This window comes from Primulina eburnea, chromosome 3 (genome assembly GCF_022965805.1).
Source record: "Primulina eburnea isolate SZY01 chromosome 3, ASM2296580v1, whole genome shotgun sequence".
NCBI classification, from domain to species: domain Eukaryota; kingdom Viridiplantae; phylum Streptophyta; class Magnoliopsida; order Lamiales; family Gesneriaceae; genus Primulina; species Primulina eburnea.
Window position 1 is genome coordinate 4,636,201 of NC_133103.1, and position 21,726 is coordinate 4,657,926.

Sequence of the window (21,726 nt, forward strand, 5' to 3'; positions counted from 1 at the left end):
TGGTCCGTGACTTTAAAATAGCACCTATAGCTTAAAAGATTCACTTTATCACTCGTCGTGTTGATTTATTTTCATGTCCATTAATGAAGTGTTACTCATCTATTAGATATGATTAATGACACATCATCAATGAGTATAGTGAATTTGTATTTTTTAAATTTAGTCATTTTTCATCTGAATCATGACATGACGTCAGATATTACTGCGTGTATGATGCCACATTAATATTCTAATAAAAAAAATTTAAATTTTAAAAAATACAAGTGAGTTATAAACTAAAATATTGAATTGATTTATTACAAGATAAAAAAAAAAAAGAAAATATGCCAGTTATGTAAAAATAAAAATTGTTTTTGAGAGTAAAGTAAAGAGTACTTGTGAGAAAGTAAAATTTATCGTCGGTACACAGCGAGTGTGATCATTATTGTCTTATCATGCAAAGATCCGCGTTCTCTGTTTTGAGCTTACTTCCATTGCTCACAACAAATTACGAAACCAAAATGTTTTTGTGTCAGAAGCATGACAAAAAATATACGAGAAAGATGCAGATTTCATCCGTATACTATCATGTAAAATCATCAATTTCTAAGAACAAAAAAAATACAAATGAATCAATCGCATGCAAATTATGTTCCTGAAAATTGATGAAAAAGGAATTCTTCAACCTCTTGTGTTCATCTTTGACTGAATATACTCCACACTTCTCCGGTCCCCATTAATACACTTGCCGTCTTTTAAGTGAGTATATTGTGGGACAAAAACCGATGATTCAGCAACGTCGGTTTCTGGAATTTTGAGCACTTTTTAGGGTTCCGAGATTGCCAGGAATTTAATATTATAACGATTTCGTCGTAAAAAAATTAATTATACTTATTTATTTTTCAAGACAACTCGTTTGTCCCCGGAATCTCGTAATCAAACATTTATAATACAATGCCGATTTCCACATTTTCTAGCTAGACTATAAATTAATTTAACTGTCTCTGAATCAGATCAGGTACATATAGCACACAGTGATACTAAAATTACATTACAAATGGAAAATCCAATAACAGATAATTAACCTAAAGTTTCTAGGGTTTCGCCGGACATATCACTGCAAAAAACTAGCAGTTCTGCATTCTTTCATCAATTTAAACATTAGTACGTATCTAGTACTGCATGCTTTCAAGATTCATTTATAAAGGTCATTTGCTTGTGGAAATTCTGAAGTTGGAAAGCTCGGTCCAACTAGATGAAGTTTCATTCCGTTGATTATCTTTACTTCTTGGCATGCTCCTATCCCTTCTGTTAACTGTCCCTTGAGCTTAAAACTTTCTTCAGTTTTAACTGATCCCATCTGGGTTAGAATTGAACTAGAAAGTCTAGGCCTCACCAGGTGGCCCATTTCACTGCCTTGGAATTGGTACATTTCCGGTGGATACGGGTCCAAACCACCCAAGAAAGGGACTTGCTGCAGCCGCCGTGGCTCAATTCCGCCGCCACTGGATGAAAGTGAAGCTGCCGCGTCACCACCAAATATACTTCCCAACTGAAAATTCGTGGCATTATCATCATATGTAGAGGCAGGAATTGTGGTATAATTCAAGCCCGTGTCGTGTGCACTAAAGTTTCCGGTGGGTTGATTCATTGGAGAGGTGAAGCGCAGAGGGGGAAGAAGACGCATGAACCCAGCGGGGCTACTGGTGGAGTTTGAAGTGGTTTGCGTCCTATCGCTGCCCGCTGTAGATTTTGAGCTTGCGGGTTTACTTCTTTTGTTCCGACGGCAGCCTCCACCCACGGGAACGCTTCTCAACGCGCCGCCTCTGGTCCAGTACCTTCTACACGTCTTGCAAAAGTGGCGAGGCTGGGAGAGATTGTAGTTGTTGAAATAGCAAAACTTTGTGTTTATTGACTCGCAACGGGGGCATTTCAAAGCTGATTCTGGCACCGGGATGTTGGACATCCGGGCTCTTTCTGCCATGGAGCCTGAGCGGATCGATCCAGGACCTCCGCCTCTATGGGATGACACAGGCGGCGGCCCAGGCTGTGGTGGAGGTAGTTGTGGGAGGAAAGGACTTGTGCTTGTGCTTCCAATCACAATTTGGTGGTTTTGTGGCTGAAAAAAAACCAGATAAAAATTAAACATGAAACCGAAAATATAGGCATATGAGTATATATATATCCACAAGGGAAACAAGAAATAAGGTTCAACATGAAAGGGTGAGAATATTATTTATCTTCTAGTTATGCTTTGCTTTTTTATCGAAGAAAATTTCAAAAATAAACCCTAATCATCACCTGCTGCCAGTTGGATGGATCAAGATGATAAGCTGGAATGGAGGAAAAAACCATTGTTGTTCTATAAACTTTTTATTTTTTGTTAAAGGGTATTTGGTTGTGTGGAGGGAAGCTCGAAAAGGAAAAACAAAATCGACTGGTGGAAAAAGCAAGAGAAGAACACGAAACAAAGAGAGAATGAGATCGAATGTGGAGCTAAAATAAAGAATCAATGGGGCTTTTTATACACTCTCTCTCTCTCTATATATATATAGACACACACAACCCAAACACTGGTTTCTTCTCACTCTTTTGACTGTATTTTTATCGCTTTAATGAACCAGAAATGAAATACTCCATGTATTTATGTTATATCGTGTTAATAGATATATTGTAGGCAAATTGCAAATATTAGCACCTATATAGTGTAAGTTAATTGCATTTTAAATATCCTGTTATTAAAAATCAGACATAAAACTCCTTATAAATTGGTTAAGTGTTTCGATTTTTCATAACACACAGTTTAAATGTACGATCACTACAAGAAAAACCACATACAACAACACACATACGACAACGGTTTTTGTGCAAAACCGTTGTCGTAGAGTTTTTAACAACGATTTTAGCCAAAACCGTTGTCTTTTTGGGATCAAAGACAACGGTTTTAAACAACTGTTGTCTTTGGGAGGTCAAAGACAACGGTTTTAGGGTCACTAACAACGGTTCATAGAACCGTTGTCTATTAGCGTGTTTTTTTTGGGCTACGACAACGGTTTTTAAAAACCGTTGTCTATTAGCGTGTCTTTTTAGGCCTACGACAACGGTTTTTAAAAACCGTTGTCTATTAGCGGTTTTTTTTTTTGCTACGACAACGGTTTTTAAAAACCGTTGTCTATTAGCGTTTCTTCTTTGGCCTACGACAACGGTTTTTAAAACCGTTGTCTATTATTGTGTTTTTTTGGACAATGACAACGGTTTTTTCAAACCGTTGTCTATTAGCGGTTTTTTTCGAGCTACGACAACGGTTTTTAAAAAACCGTTGTCGTAGAATTTTTTAAAATAATTTGTAGCTTGTATTTTTAGACAATCGACAACGGTTTAAGAAAACACAACGTTAATTAGCGACGGTTTTAGGACAAAACACAACGTAAATTAGCGACGGTTTCATATATACCGTCGCTAAACTCATTTTAGCGACGGTTTAGCCAAATCCCGTCGCGAATTTCAAAAATTCGATCCCGCCTTGTTTTCCCTCCATTTGTAGCGACGGTTATATACATACCATCGCTACATTCATATTTGCGACAGTTTAAACAAAAACCGTTGCTATGTTTTGCGACAGCTTCATGTAAAACCGTCGCTATATTGATTATAGCGACGGTATGCAAAACGTCTGTCGCTAAATTTAGCGACGATTAAGACAAAACCCGTCGCAGATTTAAAAAATTCAATCCCGCCTATTTCTCCCCCCATTTTCTTCCACCACTCTCTATAAATACATACAAATTCACTCCATTTTCTTCCACTTCACTTCACCAAACTTAAATTTTTTCTCATTTACACGATTTTACAACTTCATAACACTTAAAATTTTTATCACTTACACAATTTTATCACTTCACAACACTTAAAATTTTTATCTCTTACACGATTTTTTTATCATTTCAAAACAATTAAAATTTTATCTTTTACACGATTTTATTACTTCACGACACTTAAAGTTTTTATCTCTTACAAGATTGTACCAATTCACAATACAAATTTATAAAATTCTTAATTTTTTTTTATTTTACGTAAAATATTAGCGACGGACTTAAAAATCGTCGCAAAATAGCGACAGTATTTCCAAATAAATATTGTCGCTACATTTAGCGACGGGTTTTAAAACCGTCGCAACAAATATTAGCGACGGTTTTTTAAAACCGTCGCAAAATGCTGCTACGACAACGGTTTTATTTGCGACGGTTTTCATTGCCGTCGCAAATTTAATAGCAAAATCGTTGTCGTTGATAGAAAATACAACGGTTTAACACCGTTGCAAAACCGTTGTCGTTGGTAGAAAAGACAACGGTTTAAAACCGTTGTCGTTGAAGATACTTTTAACAACACCCTCAGTTCCGTTGTCGTTTGGCGTTTTTGTTGTAGTGGATTGATTTTTTAAAAAAATTAATGATATATTACCTATTAATACTTTTTTTGAGCGGAATATATTGCAATTGAAAATAGCCAGATATATTGTTTATGAATGTATGGAATTTCATATATATGTGTGTATATATAATGTATAAACACATATAGTAAAATATATACGATTTCGAGCATATACAGACAAACATATATATATCCAAATTAAATGAAGAATTATATATACACTCCAAAAATTTATAATCACACTCCACTTATGATATTTAATATGTTTTCTTCTTCTAGTCATGCAAATACTCTATTTTATAGGTGTTCGATCTTACAACTCAAGAAATAATTTTGACAAGGAAATTTAAGATTCTCTATAACTCTCATATACATATATATTAAGTTGGGACAAATTTTTCATTAAATATATTCATAATTAAGTCATGCGATCGATTATAAATTTTTAGAAGGTAAATATCACTTCTGTCCTAAATTACTTAACCTCTAAGCTTGTCTTGGTGCGGTGTGGTGGCACAGCGCATTTGGTTTGAGATTGCATGAAAAAGTGATGATTTGTTACGTAATATTTTATAGGGGAAGAGAATTTATTATTGAGAATGCATGTGGGAACATATCCACATTTAAAAACTATTAAATTAATATTTTTTAACACAGGCGTTAAAGCAAACCGAAACGGATCGATTAATAAGCAAATCTTCTCTAGCTTTTCAATCGAAAAGAAATAAATAGGTTGATCGTAAAATAATTACAATGTTCGATTTTTACAAAAAAAGATGGTGATTTATATTTGAGTAGACAAAAGTGGTGTCTCTGAAAAACTTTTATTAACTTTTCTCCGTTGTTCTAATTTTTGAATATATTTTATTCTTTTTTTAAAAAAAACAAAATTGTGTAGGCTCTCTTCTACTATATAAATATACTAATACGTAATATGTTGAACTTATGCATATAAATTAGTTTTCCATCTGTGAAAATTATAAATTTGTTCTTTTATGTTTGTGTCTTCGATTATTTAGTCATTTATATTATCAAATTTCAATTTTGAAATATTATACTTATTTTGTTATCTTTTTTTATATATATATACACAGCAATTTTAATATGTGACGCTGAAAATGTTTGTATTCATGCACAAATTGGTAATATACAAGAAAATATTAATTTATAAGTGAACAATAAATTAGATCATAAACTCCTTTCAGCCGCAATTTGTTACGCTAGTGATATTTCATTAAAAAAGGACGACGTTTGCTCGAAGTTGAATCAGAGGTGTGATATAGTGTTCAAATTAGTGGTTAGTCTGCGTTCATCACTAATTTTTTGACAATTAATTCGGAGAATTCATTTTTAATCAAAATACAGAATTAATCTAATGTAAAAATTGTTCAAATTTGTTCAGATAAAATTTCTCATGGATGTATATTTAAAAAGAAAATATAAAAAAAAATAATAGAGGTACAGATTTAACAGGAAACCACCTGGATTTAGAAAACCAGCCCTTAAACAAATACAAGCATTATTTACATTGTTTCGATCGATAATTTTCAGAATCAAGAAGCTTAAGCACAAGTTTCTCCAATCTTTTCGAACTCGAGGAAGGCGTAACAACATCAGATCTCCCATAGACCATACAAGGGTCTGTGTTTAGCCCAAATGTCCCCGAACACCAACAGCCCGGGGTTATCCTCCCAGTAGATCTTTTCAGCAGTTCCTTATCTATTCTGTCGAGTAAAGGGTCGTTCTCAGAAATTTGATGAGCAAACGGGGCTCCACTCTGGACCATATCATCGAAGTGTTTGACCGTTAAATTCAAAGGCTGTTCTTTCAAAGAATCGTCCCATTTCATGTAGTGCAAATCATTGTTTACTGTTGTATTCTGATAGTCTTTATGGTTACACATGACCGTGTGGAAGTAACCCTCGGGGGACGAGAGGAAGTTCGTGTAGGACATGAGAAGAGTACGTGGAAGGCCCAAATGCAGAATTCGAGAAATGCCCTCGTGAGAATCACATTTGACGACCCTGAGGAAACGAGACAGAATTGAACAATGCTCAAGTTTGTGATGGTGACGACATTAGTCTTGCGAGTAAGTTTGCAAGTATATACTTTAATATAACCATAAATTATGCACAATAAAATATAGTCTCTGTATACGTAGAGGAAACATACATATCATAAATATAAATGAATATGAGACGACACCTGTGAATAACTTGAAAGAAGCAGGGATTGATCTTCTCTCTTTAGCCCAGAAAACACCAGATCTCTTGGAGTGATGATTAAAGCCAGGATCTATTATAATAGGCCTAGCTCTTTGTTGTCTAAAGATGGTTGGAAAAATAGGTTTTCAAGAATCAACTCCATCTATTCGTATGAAAAAATAATTGTTCATAGGAACAATACAATACTTTGTAAAAACAAGTTGAGAGATTAGATGGAAGCTCACTCTTTCCAACCTAAGTCACTGGTATGCTTGAGGAAGTTAAGATCTCTTGGCAAGTAGGAGAAGATATGTAGGACGTCTGGAACAAAGAAAATAAGCTTGTAAGAAGCAGAAATAATTGGTATTTCGGGCCGGGGGTGGGGGGGAAGGGAGGGGAGACCGGAGCAGCGAGCAAATATAGCAAGCTACTTACTTTCCCAATGCAGATAACCAAATTTAAAACTACGCAAGTTTGCCATTAAAGAATATTAAGATAGATCGCTTCAGTATAATTCAACAATATCAGTTTCAGAAAACCTATGTTTCTTTTCTAACACAAATAAGATATTGGAACTTTAAAAAAATTCATATGCCAAGTGGCGAAGAAACTAAAGCCGAGATCAAACTCTTTTGATTGCTTGATCAGTCTTGACACCATGAACAAGTGAGGTTCTCAAACACCAGTTTTATTCCGCCGTCCAAGTATTTGTTCACCTAAATGAATCATAATATTAAAAACCATGATCTATGTTCTCTTTCAGCCAAACACATTAGTTATGAATCTGAAAAATTCAAACCATCCCAGTCTACCTCAACAATCCTGACATTTTATGTCACATTACAACTCGATACTATACAAGATTTGATTCTTTTTTGTATGTCATTGTTTCGTTATTCTCAGTCTTACAAGTAAGGCATGTCACTCCCTATAAGTATAGAACCATCATCATTAAACAGGGGACAATATTTAAATCCAATCGAATTTCTAATTTTACTTTGTCTCAATCAAACCTACAAGAAAATTTCATTTCACTATGTTGCCAAAGGGATACGACTTCATCCCAATGACTTAATGCTAACTGAAAAGAAAATACCAATGACTTAATGCTGACTGAAAAGAAAATACGCATCTCGTAGTAAAAAGCTCCCTTTCGCAACATCTACACTTTATATCAACAACAGTTCATGTTGTTGATCAAGGTATCCCACATATAACTTGGGAATTTAGTTATTCAAAATTTGAAACAACTAACCCACCTTTACCACCAAGAACTGAACCTTTTTTTGGCCAAGCTTTCAACTCATAAGACATACTGCAACTTAAAATGTACCAGTTCCATTAAGAGGCGGTTCCAAAAAATTCATCAACATAGCTAGGGGGTGATTCTTATAAAAAGGGGGTACACAAACACATTTACATTGAAATTACATACAGAAAACCAATTTTTTTTTTACTTGAGGGAATCGACCTCGCGGCTTGTTCATGTCCCTGAGTTCATAGGGTCTTCCATTGCCACTTCCAATTACATCGAGTGACAGTTCTTTACTAAAAAATAGTAATAAAATTCGATTCCCAATCCTCGCAATTACACACATTGCAAAAGATCGTTAACTACCACGTCCCCACGACAGGATCAAATCTGTAATCATCAGCAAGCAGCCGATATATACACATCAGGCAATTAGAAAGATAATGAAACGGTAACAGAAAATGAGTTAAGCACTGAACAGACGAGAAAACCAACCATCTTGAGGCATGAGGGGATAATCCGAAGCCCCAAGATTAATAAACCAATCCCAATGCTCCGCCTGCTTCAACAGAATGGCGATCCCATGAAGCGTGGAAGCCATCATCGTCGGCCCTTTGGAAATGACCAGATTACCCTTCCCTACCACCATCACATTCTTGAAACCCCTCATCAACGGTTCGGACTTAGCGTACTTGACAAGCTCGAGCCTTTCCATTTCAGATGCCTCAAAATCGAGATGGAGCAAGTAGTGATTCCATGGATGGTACAACGCCTGAAGCAGCCTCTTCATCCTGACGCCGTCGACACTTGCCGAAATGAAGTAAGCGAGTCGGGGCAACCCGGGTAAATCAACATCAGCTTCTCGATTGAGCAATTGACAACCTTTGACTTTTTATCATAAACACTGTCAAATAAAGTTTATGTATTCGTTCAGACTTGTGTAAATGACTTATTTTACCCAATGCGACGGAACAAAATCAACATATCGCATATCAAATGCATATCGAGTTTCTATGCCTCAAGAGTAAATAATATTCGACAGTTCTCCAAAGTCCAAACACTTTCAAAACGAATTTTCGTCTTACGAAAACTAAACGCAGAATCTCAGAAAGCGACAAAATCCTTGTATTTTATTTAGTCCACTTCTTCAATCTTCGGACCAGCACCACTGCCCCCAGGAGTAGGAACATCCTCGTCATCCATTGGAACACCTGCACCACCAGCACCCTGGTACATTTTCGCTATAATGGGGTTGCATATGCTCTCCAGTTCCTTCATCTTGTCCTCGAATTCATCAGATTCCGCAAGCTGGTTACGATCGAGCCACTGGATGGACGACTCGACAGCATCCTCGATCTTTTTCTTGTCAGCCGCGGGTATGCTGGAGGCAATCTTCTCGTCCTTCACAGTGTTCCTCATGTTGTATGCATAGTTTTCTAACGAATTCTTAGCCTCGACTTTTTTCTTGTGCTCCTCGTCCTCGGATTTATACTTCTCTGCTTCCTGAACCATTTTCTCTATTTCTTCCTTGGAGAGTCGGCCCTTGTCATTGGTGATCGTAATTTTGTTCTTCTGGCCGGTGGTTTTGTCTTCTGCAGACACGTTGAGAATGCCATTGGCATCTATGTCGAAGCACACGGTGATTTGAGGAACTCCCCTGGGAGCCGGAGGAATGCCAGAGAGCTCAAATTTTCCCAGCAAGTTGTTGTCCTTGGTCCTCGTTCTTTCTCCTTCGTAGACCTGAATCAGCACACCAGGCTGGTTGTCTGAGTAGGTGGAGAAGACCTGCTCTTTCTTGGTGGGGATGGTGGTGTTTCTTGGAATCAACACTGTCATTACGCCACCAGCAGTCTCGAGGCCAAGTGAGAGAGGAGTGACGTCCAGAAGCAAGAGATCCTGGACCTTCTCGTTACCCTCACCACTCAAAATAGCAGCTTGTACAGCAGCACCATAAGCAACAGCCTCATCAGGGTTAATGCTCTTGCAGAGCTCTTTCCCGTTGAAGAAGTCCTGCAACAACTGCTGGACTTTGGGAATTCTAGTTGAACCACCAACAAGTACCACATCATGAACTGAGCTCTTGTCCATCTTAGCATCCCTCAGACACTTTTCAACAGGTTCCATGCACTTTCTGAACAAGTCCATGTTGAGCTCCTCGAACCTGGCACGGGTAATGGTGGTGTAGAAGTCAATTCCCTCGTACAGAGAGTCGATCTCAATGGTGGTCTGGGCGGTGGATGAAAGAGTTCTCTTTGCTCTCTCGCAAGCAGTTCTCAATCTTCGAAGAGCCCTCGGGTTGCCAGAGATGTCCTTCTTATTCTTTCTCTTAAATTCTTGAACAAAGTGATTAACCATTCTGTTGTCAAAATCTTCCCCTCCAAGATGAGTGTCACCAGCAGTTGCCTTCACCTCAAAAATACCCTCTTCAATAGTCAGCAGAGATACATCAAAAGTACCGCCACCGAGATCAAAAATCAAAACATTCTTCTCGCCAACACTAGTTGCCTTCTTGTCTAGACCATAAGCAATGGCAGCAGCTGTGGGCTCGTTTATGATCCGCATCACATTGAGACCAGAAATTACACCAGCATCCTTGGTGGCCTGGCGCTGGGAATCATTGAAATACGCTGGCACAGTGACAACTGCATTCTTCACAGATGAACCTAGGTACGCCTCAGCAATTTCTTTCATCTTAATCAAGACCATAGAAGAGATCTCTTCTGCAGCAAACTGCTTGTTTTCCCCCCTGTAGTTGACTTCAATCAGAGGCTTATCGCCAGGTCCAGCAACAACCTTGAAGGGCCATAACTTGATGTCACTCTGCACAGATGCATCAGAAAATCTCCGACCAATCAACCTTTTAGCATCTGTAAGAAAGTAAAAACAAAATTCACTGTCTAGTCATAAACTCTCGAGATATAGGTACAATATTTGAGATGAAAACGGCAATATAAAGAAACCATCCATATTCATAAAATTCCCCAAGCAGGAAAAATAAGAAAGCACCAAAATGTCGAGACCTCACTCTGACTCATATGTATTGGCATTTAAATATAATCAAGAAATAAATAGTTAAAAGAAGCTCCTCTTCAAAGTTCAAACTGCGCCGATGTTCATAATACACTGAATGAAAAATAATCCAGGCACGTGATTGACATGGTCAATTGACATATAAAACGGTGAACTAAGTATCAAAGGAAACACAGATGCACCTGACTCTGAGTTACTAGTGAAATTTGGAGTGAGCAAAATAATAATAATAATAATAATTTATTCAATGGGAATGACACCACAAGAAAAGCAATAAACAGCAGAATTATTCACTATAATTGCGAGGAAATCAATTGAATATAAATTTCTCGCTCGCAAGCACGAACAATCCATCTAACGCGACGTTTTATATATATATTTGTGCCGGCAGAAGTAATCTGATGACCAACTAGGGCAACCGGAAAAAGATAATTGTTTTGCTGTTAATTTGTTCTCTCGATTGCATGAAGATAATAACAACACAAAACAGGTCGACCACAAGAAATAGAAAAACACAGATCTAGCAACGAAAAAACCAAAATTGATAAATAAAAATGCTTTGGTCATATACTTCTAAACAGGAACATAAATCTCACCAAATACAGTGTTTGTCGGATTCATGGCGACCTGATTCTTGGCAGCGTCACCGATTAGCCGTTCGGAGTCAGTAAATCCAACGTAAGACGGCGTTGTTCTGTTACCCTGGTCATTGGCTATGATTTCCACGCGGTCGTGTTGCCACACACCGACGCAAGAGTACGTCGTTCCTAAATCTATCCCGATCGCAGGACCATCTCCTTTCCCTGCCATTGATGCAAGCGTATTCTGCTCTTAAATCCGATATAAAAAATGAATATAATCGTAACAGAAGGATATCAGAATCTCGTCTATAGCTAATTTGATGAACAAGGCGAGCGAGAAGTGACAAGGATATATATACTCAAGGGAGCAGACGCCAGCTTCGTGGTTTCCGCGGTTCGAGAATGTTCGAAAACCCCAGTATAATTTCATAGCCGTTGGATCAAGAATGGCTTTTTTGGACTGTGATTAGATTCTCCAAGTTTCGAGCAGCCGACCCGGATTCAAACTCGTTTCTATTTAATACTAGATTCTTCTAGAATGTTATGGACTTCAAAAAAAAAAAAAAACTGAGACCTTGTGCCAGGGATGGCCAATTCGTGACGGGTTAGAGCCGGTTAAGCTGTTCCGATAACAATCTTATATTATTAATTATTAATATTTGAATCCTTATGCTTATTTTAAAATTAGTTGAATTTTTTTTGTATTATAATACGTTTGAAATAAATATGATTTTTTATATTGAACATTTTTCGAATTCCAACTGATTGTATCACATTTTGAAAAACTAAATTCATAATTTATTTTGCTTGAGTCGTCCATAGGTCATTTATCTGATATCTGATAACATATATTATTTTAATATATATTTTTACCAATATAACTATTTATTATACTATTATTTTTAAATAAATATTTATTTAAAAACATTTACTCAATAAAATAAAATAAACAATCTTAAAAAAGAAAATGTTTAACCAATTGAATGTATTAATAATAATTACATTTAAAAATATTTTAAATTAAATGTAAATTATACCAATTAAAATAATTTGTAACTATCAATTTATAAATAATTGAGGTACCGATTCAATATTGTTAATTTCACATAGTCCGGTATGCGATCTTTTGGTTTCTCCCCATATTTTTTTTAAAAAAACCTTCAATGTTCCCGCGCTTTGGTCTCAACCTCCTTCAGAAAAACCTAAATCGGAGACCAAACATGGCTTCTTCAACTCCCGATAGTCCTGTCAGCGACGCAAACAAAAACTGCAACAGCAGTCCTAAATCTCACTTTCTGAAAACGGTAGGTTTTTATAGCATCGAGTCATTTGTGTAGCGCAATCGCCGTTGTTAAATGTTTCGGAAATTTTCCCAGGTATGCTTGTCGGATTGGTGGTTGGTGAAGGCGGAAAGCGACTCTCAAGGTGGAGGTCTCTCTGTTTCCGGGTTTACTTCTCGAGAGTAAGTTGATTGTGTAAATGAGTATGGTGGTTTACTGTGTTCAACCGTTTTACTCGTCGAATCGTAGCATTTACACTCAAGGGTTTTTTTTTTTGGCACTCTGGAAGCTGGTTACTTCTTGTAAGTGTCATGTAAAGTGCCTGAAGTTATGCCAATGATTGTATTGTTGAAACCGCTTGTTTTATAAGCTCTAGCTCATGAAATGCAGCAAAGTCAATAGATAATATCTGATACACCGTGTTACCTATGCCGGAGATCAAGTACTACAGGCTCAAAATTAACGTTAAAGGCGTACACATACCAGTAGGTTAGATATTAGCCACCATATAACAACCAAACCAACTTAATGAAATATACTCGGTTTTGTGCTCTCAGAGTTCTTTGCTTTTATGTTTTGGCTTTCACATCATATTGATATTGTTTGTCTCATGAGGTCAAGCTCATGAAATGCGAAATAATCAACCGTCTGGTACTTTAATAGGTACTGATACTTAGAAACAATTTTGCATTTTTTTGAATTTATCGCATCCCTTTATCTTTTACGGGGCAATACCCATTTCTTGCTTCTACATCCTAAAAATTTTAGAAGATGTGGAGAAAAGCATATTTCTCATGGAAGGGCTTTGTCTGGTTTGCTGCAGGCAACGAGCTATGAGAGTTTTTTCCTCCGCCCCTATTCTTAAGAGCCATGATATGTTTACTTTGGAGACCACTGATGGGATATGTGTCCTAATCAAAGGCTTCATAAACAAAGCCCGCACATTGGAAAATGGTTTCCCTTCTGATGTAAGTTTATTAACTTTTATATTTTCCATGAAGTTAGCACTTAGCATTCAACCGAACACTTAAAAAATTTGTGATTGGATTAATTTGGAGAAATCCATAGTGGTCAGCATTCACCTTGGCGTGAAAATTATTGCAGCAGCAAAGTAAATATGATTCAGAGTAATTTAGTGTTAAAGACATTTAAGTTATCTATGAACTCAGTGAATGACATGTTCAGACTTCAGTTATAGTTGATTCAGTACTTCTTGTTTGCCAGACTCAAGAACTCAAAGTGAAATTACATCTACGGCTTGTTTCATGTCTGTTTTTGTGCACATGGTTGAGCATATTTTACAAGTTTCAATAAATCCTGGATGGGCATTTTTAATTCCATTCACTATTGTTATTAATGCTAATATTTTTATCAGTTATTGCTTGAACAGGTATTTAACCATTTTGTTTTTGGCTTTCCTCCTTACTGGAAGGAGCATGCTGAAAAGTGTATGGGTACAACTCTCTCCACACATATTTTGGGGTTTAATTTGCTGAACGCTGGTGCTCCAGAATGCATGTAAACTGTTTTATCTTGTAACTTCCTAGCTTCTTGAGATCTTTTCAATAATTTTTCTCTATGTGCCAGGTGAACAATCATGCGTAGACAGCAATGAAAGGGGTATTGAATCACAACACGAAATGGATGCCGAGCGAAATAGCAGTAAAACTAAATCTTCAACCATTACATTGCCCAAAAAGTGTGACGGTGAATTTGGATCATCTGAGGACAATACATCTGTCTTCTCCATCGCACTAGTGAATTTGGAAAGGACATTTTCTTCTGGAAACTGTGTTAATGGAGATCACATGACAGCAGATAGGTCTGTAAATTGTTCCATTAAGAATGCATCAACACCCTCACGGTTTGGGGGGCATGCCAACATTTCTCCGGATATTGGAATACTCTCCGCTTGCCATTTAACTAATGAAAATAGACGAACTAAGGGTAGGACATCTCCTGGGTCATGTTGCAAAGTGCAAATGAAACACAAAACCACTCAGATATTAAATCCGATATCAGGGGGGTATAGAACTAGATCAAAATCTGTTTTAATGTCAGCCTGTGAAAAGGAAAAATTAGAATCAGTTAATTTTGAGCCCAGGGGAAGAAAAAACTTGTATTGTGGGGGCATTGGATTTAAAGAGCCTATAGAAATATCAGAAACTCCAAACCAGGCCAAGGACGGGAGAATAGCTCAAACTAAAGGCAGCATGGATCAAGCAATACATAAAGGAACAACGTCCCAGGATCGGCATGGTGCTGGAGATAATGAGGAGCATGCTGTTGCAAACGAGAGTAGCATATCTGAGAAAGATGGCATGTCGAAGATGAAGACTAAAAGAAAGTTGGCATATGTTAGTTATCATTTTATTGTGCATATATTGGGGCTGTTTTATCTCGCAATCTGGTGTTGTGACTCTTTGCTAGTGCTTATTTATTTGATTCACATACAATCCTAGACGCCTTAATATGCTAATAGACTGCTGGTTTTGGCAAAGATTCATGAATGATTGTTGAGCTCTTCTTTTAAAGTGTCATTCAAACAAAGTGCCTTGTTGAAACAGTAATTCATCGGTGAATCTCTGAGTCTGTGTGCTTGCGTAATTAATGTGTGATATAATGCTTGTCATTGTGTTTTCACAAATATCATTTTAATGTTTTTAGCTCCGCTGATTATTTTTGTCTCTTACACGGTTTAGGAAACTCCTGGAAGCAAAATGGAGGGAGTTCTCAGTGGCTCATCAAAATCTTTGAATTTGAGTCGATCAAGATCAGGTGTGTATGCTGCCAAATTTTACAGTTTATTACCCATTTGGTGATGAAATCGAACCTTTCAAATTAATTAGCTAGCTTATTGGATTCATATATAAACATTGACTGTAATATTAATCAAACATTTCAGGGAGATTGCTGATGCCTACCTTGAAATTTTGGTGCAACGAGAGGGCACTTTACGATGCGGTATGTTGTAACTTTAGGATCTGTTTCTTACATTTCTCTATAGTGGATATCGTGTTGGAAACCCTCTTGTTTTATTGTTCCATGTTGTGGTCGGTAAAAATAACTCGGTGTTGAGAAATGTTTCTTATTGTTTAAAAGCTGTGAATGTGACACAATGGGGAAAATTTTCAGGAAGGCAACATTACTGGAATCGAGGACGAAGTAGTTCCAAAACATCCTATAAAGGGTATGCCAGGGCGAACACGTTTATTTGAACTTGTGAATTATAGGTATTGCATGTGCATGTTATCCATATTATAATATTTGTTTATGCTGTTATCTTTGATAGGAAAAGATGGTAAACGCCAGAGAAGGAAGAGGCACCTCACCTAGCTAGTACGATACTGCAGTTTCCAACATGATTTGGCAGTTATGTATAGTGGAATGGGTTTGTAGTTGAGCTGCAGTTTCTGTAAACATGATTTGGCAGCAGAGTAATATCTTCTATTGTTAGTATATGGGCGAAATGTGTCTAGAAGTCGATGTAATCGAACGATCTTTAAATTTTACATATGATACTTTAATTATGACATTTTCATGGATCTCAAATTTCAAATCATACAGTATTCTTTTGGTATTGTGACAGTATAGTCATGACACTACAAATATCATTCAATGGATTTTAGATTTTTTTTTGTTGTGATTAAAATTTTAAGAAATTCATTTTGGAATGTAGTCTAGGCGTGGAGGGAAATTTCATTAATAAATTTTCTGGACCAAAGAATCACGGCGTAGATTGCATACAACGAGTCAGAGCCCGGAGCCGAATATGAACGATCATGGTCCGCATAATCAGTATCGAAACGGCCATTCCGGAACCTAAACGAGGTTTTTTCGGGACAAAGTTCCAGGATGTGTGAGAGAAGGTGCTTTGAGTCTGTGTTCTTTGAGCAAAAAAGGTCGTGACAATGTATTATGATGTGGGATAATCCATAGATAATATCCAAAAAAGATAGATCTCAACATCTATCACCGAAAGGACCAATAGCAAAAGCAAATAATTTTGTACATCACACATCTTGGGTCAGCACACGATGACAAAAGGTGGAATAGACCGATTCCTAAAAATAAAAAAGAGAATATAATTAAGTGATTTTAAATAAATTTTCCTCATAAAATTAGTATCCAAATAAAAATTTCAAAAAATTCTCGAAACCTTCTAATTTAATGAGTTGAGAACTTGAGGTGATGTTTCTCTTCCCACCACGGAGTCTAAGTTTAATTTCAAACGAAAATTTTAAATTTGTGGATTTCCCCTCCGAAAAACAATGACAAAAAAACACAAACTACTCTGTACAAGAGTTGTGAGCCGTTGATGTTCTTCTTTCTTATCAACGGGAAATAACAACCCATGGAAAACACGCGGATCGCTAATATTTACCGTCGATTACACCTCGATATCTAACGGTCCTCACTGACTCTCACCTCTTATATAATCCAATCCCCACCAATCGCATGAAATAGCTCGACTTACTCAGTTCTAAATAGTCGGAAGCCAAATCGCTGCGACATTGGAAGTAGAGGAAAATGTCTGGACGTGGCAAGGGTGGCAAGGGTTTGGGAAAGGGCGGAGCAAAGCGTCATCGGAAGGTGCTACGCGACAACATCCAGGGCATCACAAAGCCCGCCATACGCCGCTTGGCACGTAGGGGCGGTGTCAAGCGCATCAGTGGTCTTATCTACGAAGAGACTCGTGGTGTGTTGAAGATTTTCCTGGAAAACGTCATCCGTGATGCTGTTACTTACACGGAGCATGCTCGCCGTAAAACTGTCACCGCCATGGATGTGGTGTACGCGCTCAAGAGACAAGGCCGCACACTCTATGGATTCGGCGGTTAGTATTGTAAAACGGTCAGGGATTAAAACAGTATATGTAAAGGGTGTGTGTGGTCTCTAATCTGGGTTAGGGATGTTGTAGTTTTCGTCCTTTTTTGTTTTGTTTTTGAGTTAATGTACTGAAATCTCTATTGGGTTGGCAGTGATTTTCATTCTTGGGGGAATATTCATGCTTTGTTCAACCTTAAAATAGCCCAGATAAAAATGTGGTGGATCTTGGTTTTATTCAAAATTATACAAGCTTTATAATATCAAGAGCCACCAAGAACTAAATATTAACTTGCGACAACCTTCCATAAATCAATTGATTAATCGATACCATAATCCCTGAGATGTTCATATTTGTGTCACAACTTCTGTTCGTGGTGAAATCTTATCTATGTACAGAGGAAAATTGTTAAGAGGTTTGGTGATAATCATTTTTCTAATTGTATTGTTATCTAAATATAACATGTATACATTACATATGTCCCAAATGAAATCATTGGAAAAATAAATAATTAAAGCAAATTTGTTATTTATCCTTTATTAAGTAGTTTTAAATGATATAGAAACAAATGTTGGAGTAGACTCAGATATAGTAGTGAGATGTATCTTTCACCTCAGATCGATCGCATGCACAACATTTCAGCAATTTGTTAAACAATTATTTCGGTTTTTATTTATTACTAATATATTTTTTATTTTTTTAAAAAAAATTAAATTTTGGAATTGAGTATTTTTAGTTGGTTTGCTGCCAGAGAATTGACGCTACGGATTGTTAAAAGGAAACTTTCTTACGCGTGAACCCATTTCTAACAGTTACCAACTTGATGCTGAAACTATTTTTTTTGTAATTTAGTTTCGGAGTATAAGTCGTGAAGTTTCGAATTTGTAGGATTTTATGGCGGTATAAGTTCCAATGGTGTGTGAAAGAAGTATTAGCTTAGTTCAATGGAGTTATTATAGAGAAAATCGGAAATAGTACCTGGGTCCGAGCCTGAGCTCTTAGGGGATGTTGGGATTCATTATCAAACGCATTTTGTTTTTGCAATTAAAGAAATTGTGTGGTGCAGGCATTTTGCATGTCAAATCATTTGAGAATGAGTTTTACAGTATTTGCTGCTTCATCTAGTGCACAGGATGTGTCAAGCTACATACCGGGTGCTCCGATTTTGTCGCTAGAAGGACCTTGGCATCAGGACTTGCAGCTGCAAAAGGTTTCAAAACTGCTGGAACGTATGGTGGATTACGAGCAGTTAGAGAAAAGCCCGATCTTGGATTGATCACTTTTGATACAGATGCCATATCCGCTGGTTGGTTTCCTTTGTTAGAGAAATTATCTTGCATTATTCCAATCAAAGTTGTGTGTGTGTGCGCGCGTGCGCACGATGCACTTGCACGGGGATCGCTGTCGGAAGTTCTTTGTGTCATGCTTATGACAAACATTTTGTTTTCTAGGGGCATTCAGTATAAGCATTTGGTGCTAAACTTTTTAAAGATGTTAACGATGCTACTTTTGAGTATTGTTTTCACAAAATAACAAGATCCCACCTCCCATTATTTATACACAATGAGCGAGACGAAAACAAAGTGAACTAGCAGAGGCAGTCATGTGCTTGATGCCAATCAGGACAGATTTCTCCAGCGCAACGACTCAACAGAATGGGTTTGTTCACTCTCACCACAAAGGCTTGAACTTGTTGGCGTTTCCACTGTTTTTTCGAGCTTGCTTCTTGTCTTTTCCCTTGCTTCCTCGCAAAGATTTGGAGCCACCCTTGTGCTTGTTCTTTCCATGCCCCTTGCCATTACCGCGGAACTGTTGATTATAGTAAGAAGGTAAGTGTGAAACTGATGTTGGAACTGGATCATAGACGTCAGGAGCCCATGTCACAGAAAGCTTCTTAGTTGGTATTCCCTGCTTTTCACGGTTCCCTTTCATTACAGATACAAGCTTCACAGGAGTCTGAAAGAGAAGAGCCTCAGTTACGATTTAGGAAATAAAATATCACAGCTGTTAACAGTAACTTCCCAAGAGATGAAGCCTTACATATCCATGTGTGAAACAGAATCAATTCAAAAACCACAGCTATTTCCATATCTAAAAGGGGCCAACCATGAAAAGAAGTAAACGATAAAACAATAGTAATCAAGTGTAAAAGAAAATAAAAGTTCAACAAAGTAAAGAAGCTTGGCAAAACCGGAAAAATACACAAAGATTGTTCTGATGAGAACAAATCACCAAAAACAAAATATTAAATTTGGAAATCCGGAGAAATATAAAAATTATAAATGGCATCAATTATTGGTAAGGCATGTAAAGCTTAATGTCATGCAATTGTGTTATCTGCAAGAATCTTAAGAGGCATATTTGTTCCACCTTGACCCAAAAGAGCAGTAAAATCTGAACCATGGATACACATTTGAGTATACGGTTAAAGACATGCCACATGGAAGCTGCATACATGGGATAGAAATCTACCTTGGATGAATTAAAGAGACCCACAAACGGTACCAAAACCTAATGGCAGTTGAACATCGAAAACTATACATTGTCCAACCAAAATGATTCTTACAATATCACTCTTAAGAGATCAAATGAAAACTTACAGACAAGGACTGCTTAACAGAACTATTTACTTCAGGGAGCTCAGCTGTAACATCCGTTTCCTGAATATCTTTCCCACCAAACAATTCCTCTACTTCAAGCTCTCCAGGAGGTGTAAATGTGGCATACTCGTTAAATAATTTTTCAGAAGCTGAACTGCTTGATATACTGTTGTTAGAGTCTTCATGTCCATCTTCCTTCTTCACAACATGACCTATAGCATTTCTATCGGAAGACAGGCAGAAGCCACTCATTGATTTTTGGCTCTCTTGAATGTTCAGAAATTCAGTAAAACACGTCTTCAGTTCATTCATAGAAATGTCCCTCGCATTGCAACGAGTTAGATTGTGAGGATCCAGTGAATATCCACTATTGCTGCTTATATTCTGATGGGTGGAAGTATTACAAGGAACCCACACTTCCATTTAAGATGTTCTGACTAAAGGGATGACCTGTAAAAAATTAAGACTCGAATTGAGGAGATTGAAACACAATATCACATTCAAAACCAAGCACAATAATTCCTATTGACCTTCAGCTGGGAAAAAAAAATTGATTCTCCCTTAAAGACAAAGATTACACAAAAGGTGGAATCGAAACATGATAAATCATTTGACAGTACCATAAATACATATATTTCCATTAAGAAAACCCACACGTTCATTTGATAACCTAAGGTAAGCAGCAACTTGGTTATTTAGGTATTACCCGCTACCCATCTTAATTCCTTCTTTAAGAACACCCTTTTCACCACCACAAGCATGATCTCGAAGCAATAAACAAAACAAATAATACATCTCTGCAAATATGTCAATGAAGTACCTTATTTCTATCTGAATATTCTTGAATAATTCCTCCGCTTTTCAGCTGAACCACGATATTTAAACGAGATCCAATCAACAGAGAAGGGGAAGATCCGATAATTCAAATCCAATCAAAGTTATCTCACAACAAAGATCTATCAGTACAATATCCGAGATGGAAATTGGGTAAACAGATAACAAGAAGGCAGCAAAAAACCCTCGAAGTAAAAGAAGAAACCGATCTCTAAACAAATAAAATGTTCTCAGAAGGTTAACTACTAATATTACCACGCCGATCGCTTTTTTCAAGATGTTTCAGACGATGAGAAAACGAGCCTCCATAGAAGGACGTCAGGTGAGAGCGCGTGGGAAGAATCAGATCTCTAGAAGGCACCGAATGCATCGTTCGATGCTCTTCGATTTCCCAATCCCCCAATTTCTTTATTGGATTTAATATTCCACAAAACAATCAAACGAGCAACCAAATGCTTTGGGATATCTCGCGGCAAAAACTGTAACAGGATCTGGATTTAAATCGGGAATCACGAGAAAATCGGCGTCGTAACCCTAGGAATAGCCGGGTTCATTGCTTAGGATGGAAGAAGGGTTCAACGCTGAATCTATAAAGTTATGCCCGTAAATATCTAATCTAAATGAAATTACATTTATATCCTCCCGCAAGGTCTAGCTTCATAGCTTTTTCTATTTTTTTATTATTATTATAAGTTTATAACTATTTC

At 37.1% G+C, this 21,726-nt stretch overlaps 4 protein-coding genes and 2 pseudogenes across 5 annotated transcripts; 2 read left to right on the forward strand and 4 right to left on the reverse strand.

Annotated features, from left to right (window-relative positions):
• Nucleotides 1–914: 914 nt before the first annotated feature.
• On the reverse strand, nucleotides 915–2,453 carry LOC140828056 (dof zinc finger protein DOF3.6-like; annotated as a pseudogene).
• Nucleotides 2,454–5,826: 3,373 nt separating this feature from the next.
• LOC140828666 (beta-glucuronosyltransferase GlcAT14C-like) lies at nucleotides 5,827–8,850 on the reverse strand (annotated as a pseudogene).
• Nucleotides 8,777–11,808, reverse strand: LOC140825571 (heat shock cognate 70 kDa protein 2-like). Its single transcript, XM_073187426.1, has 2 exons — nucleotides 11,493–11,808; nucleotides 8,777–10,733 (listed from the first exon to the last, which is right to left on the reverse strand). The coding sequence occupies exons 1-2, from the start codon at nucleotides 11,704–11,706 to the stop codon at nucleotides 9,001–9,003; spliced, it is 1,947 nt and encodes a 648-aa protein (XP_073043527.1). The 5' UTR covers nucleotides 11,707–11,808; the 3' UTR covers nucleotides 8,777–9,000.
• Nucleotides 11,809–12,592: 784 nt separating this feature from the next.
• Nucleotides 12,593–16,265, forward strand: LOC140828057 (uncharacterized). Of its 2 annotated transcripts, XM_073191024.1 has the most exons (9): nucleotides 12,593–12,781; nucleotides 12,854–12,939; nucleotides 13,581–13,725; nucleotides 14,148–14,211; nucleotides 14,345–15,114; nucleotides 15,460–15,535; nucleotides 15,663–15,721; nucleotides 15,893–15,947; nucleotides 16,050–16,263. In XM_073191024.1, the coding sequence occupies exons 1-9, from the start codon at nucleotides 12,641–12,643 to the stop codon at nucleotides 16,091–16,093; spliced, it is 1,440 nt and encodes a 479-aa protein (XP_073047125.1). In that variant the 5' UTR covers nucleotides 12,593–12,640; the 3' UTR covers nucleotides 16,094–16,263. The 2 variants fall into 2 exon arrangements, with proteins under 2 accessions (XP_073047125.1, XP_073047126.1); XM_073191025.1 differs by lacking the exons at nucleotides 12,593–12,781; nucleotides 12,854–12,939 and adding an exon at nucleotides 12,950–13,420 and having other exon boundaries at nucleotides 16,050–16,265.
• A 944-nt stretch (nucleotides 16,266–17,209) lies between these two features.
• LOC140828058 (histone H4) lies at nucleotides 17,210–17,760 on the forward strand. The gene has a single exon (XM_073191026.1). It carries the CDS (start codon nucleotides 17,288–17,290, stop codon nucleotides 17,597–17,599), a length of 312 nt encoding a protein of 103 aa, XP_073047127.1. The 5' UTR covers nucleotides 17,210–17,287; the 3' UTR covers nucleotides 17,600–17,760.
• A 1,277-nt stretch (nucleotides 17,761–19,037) lies between these two features.
• Nucleotides 19,038–21,628, reverse strand: LOC140825572 (uncharacterized). The gene is made up of 3 exons (XM_073187427.1): nucleotides 21,006–21,628; nucleotides 20,186–20,635; nucleotides 19,038–19,541 (listed from the first exon to the last, which is right to left on the reverse strand). Exons 2-3 carry the CDS (start codon nucleotides 20,606–20,608, stop codon nucleotides 19,257–19,259), a joined length of 708 nt encoding a protein of 235 aa, XP_073043528.1. The 5' UTR covers nucleotides 20,609–20,635; nucleotides 21,006–21,628; the 3' UTR covers nucleotides 19,038–19,256.
• Between the last annotated feature and the right edge of the window lie 98 nt (nucleotides 21,629–21,726).

Bases quoted from the DNA above. Each gene is read 5' to 3' on its own strand.
- LOC140825571 (XM_073187426.1), bottom strand. From the start codon at position 11,706: ATGGCAGGGAAAGGAGATGGTCCTGCGATCGGGATAGATTTAGGAACG. The intron at 10,734-11,492 runs GTGAGATTTATG...ACTTTCTTACAG, and splicing joins TCCGACAAACACTGTATTTG to ATGCTAAAAGGTTGATTGGT.
- LOC140828057 (XM_073191024.1), top strand. From the start codon at position 12,641: ATGTTCCCGCGCTTTGGTCTCAACCTCCTTCAGAAAAACCTAAATCGG. The intron at 12,940-13,580 runs GTAAGTTGATTG...GGTTTGCTGCAG, and splicing joins TCCGGGTTTACTTCTCGAGA to GCAACGAGCTATGAGAGTTT. The intron at 13,726-14,147 runs GTAAGTTTATTA...TTGCTTGAACAG, and splicing joins AAAATGGTTTCCCTTCTGAT to GTATTTAACCATTTTGTTTT.
- LOC140828058 (XM_073191026.1), top strand. From the start codon at position 17,288: ATGTCTGGACGTGGCAAGGGTGGCAAGGGTTTGGGAAAGGGCGGAGCA.
- LOC140825572 (XM_073187427.1), bottom strand. From the start codon at position 20,608: ATGGAAGTGTGGGTTCCTTGTAATACTTCCACCCATCAGAATATAAGC. The intron at 19,542-20,185 runs GTAAGTTTTCAT...CTTCTCTTTCAG, and splicing joins CTGTTAAGCAGTCCTTGTCT to ACTCCTGTGAAGCTTGTATC.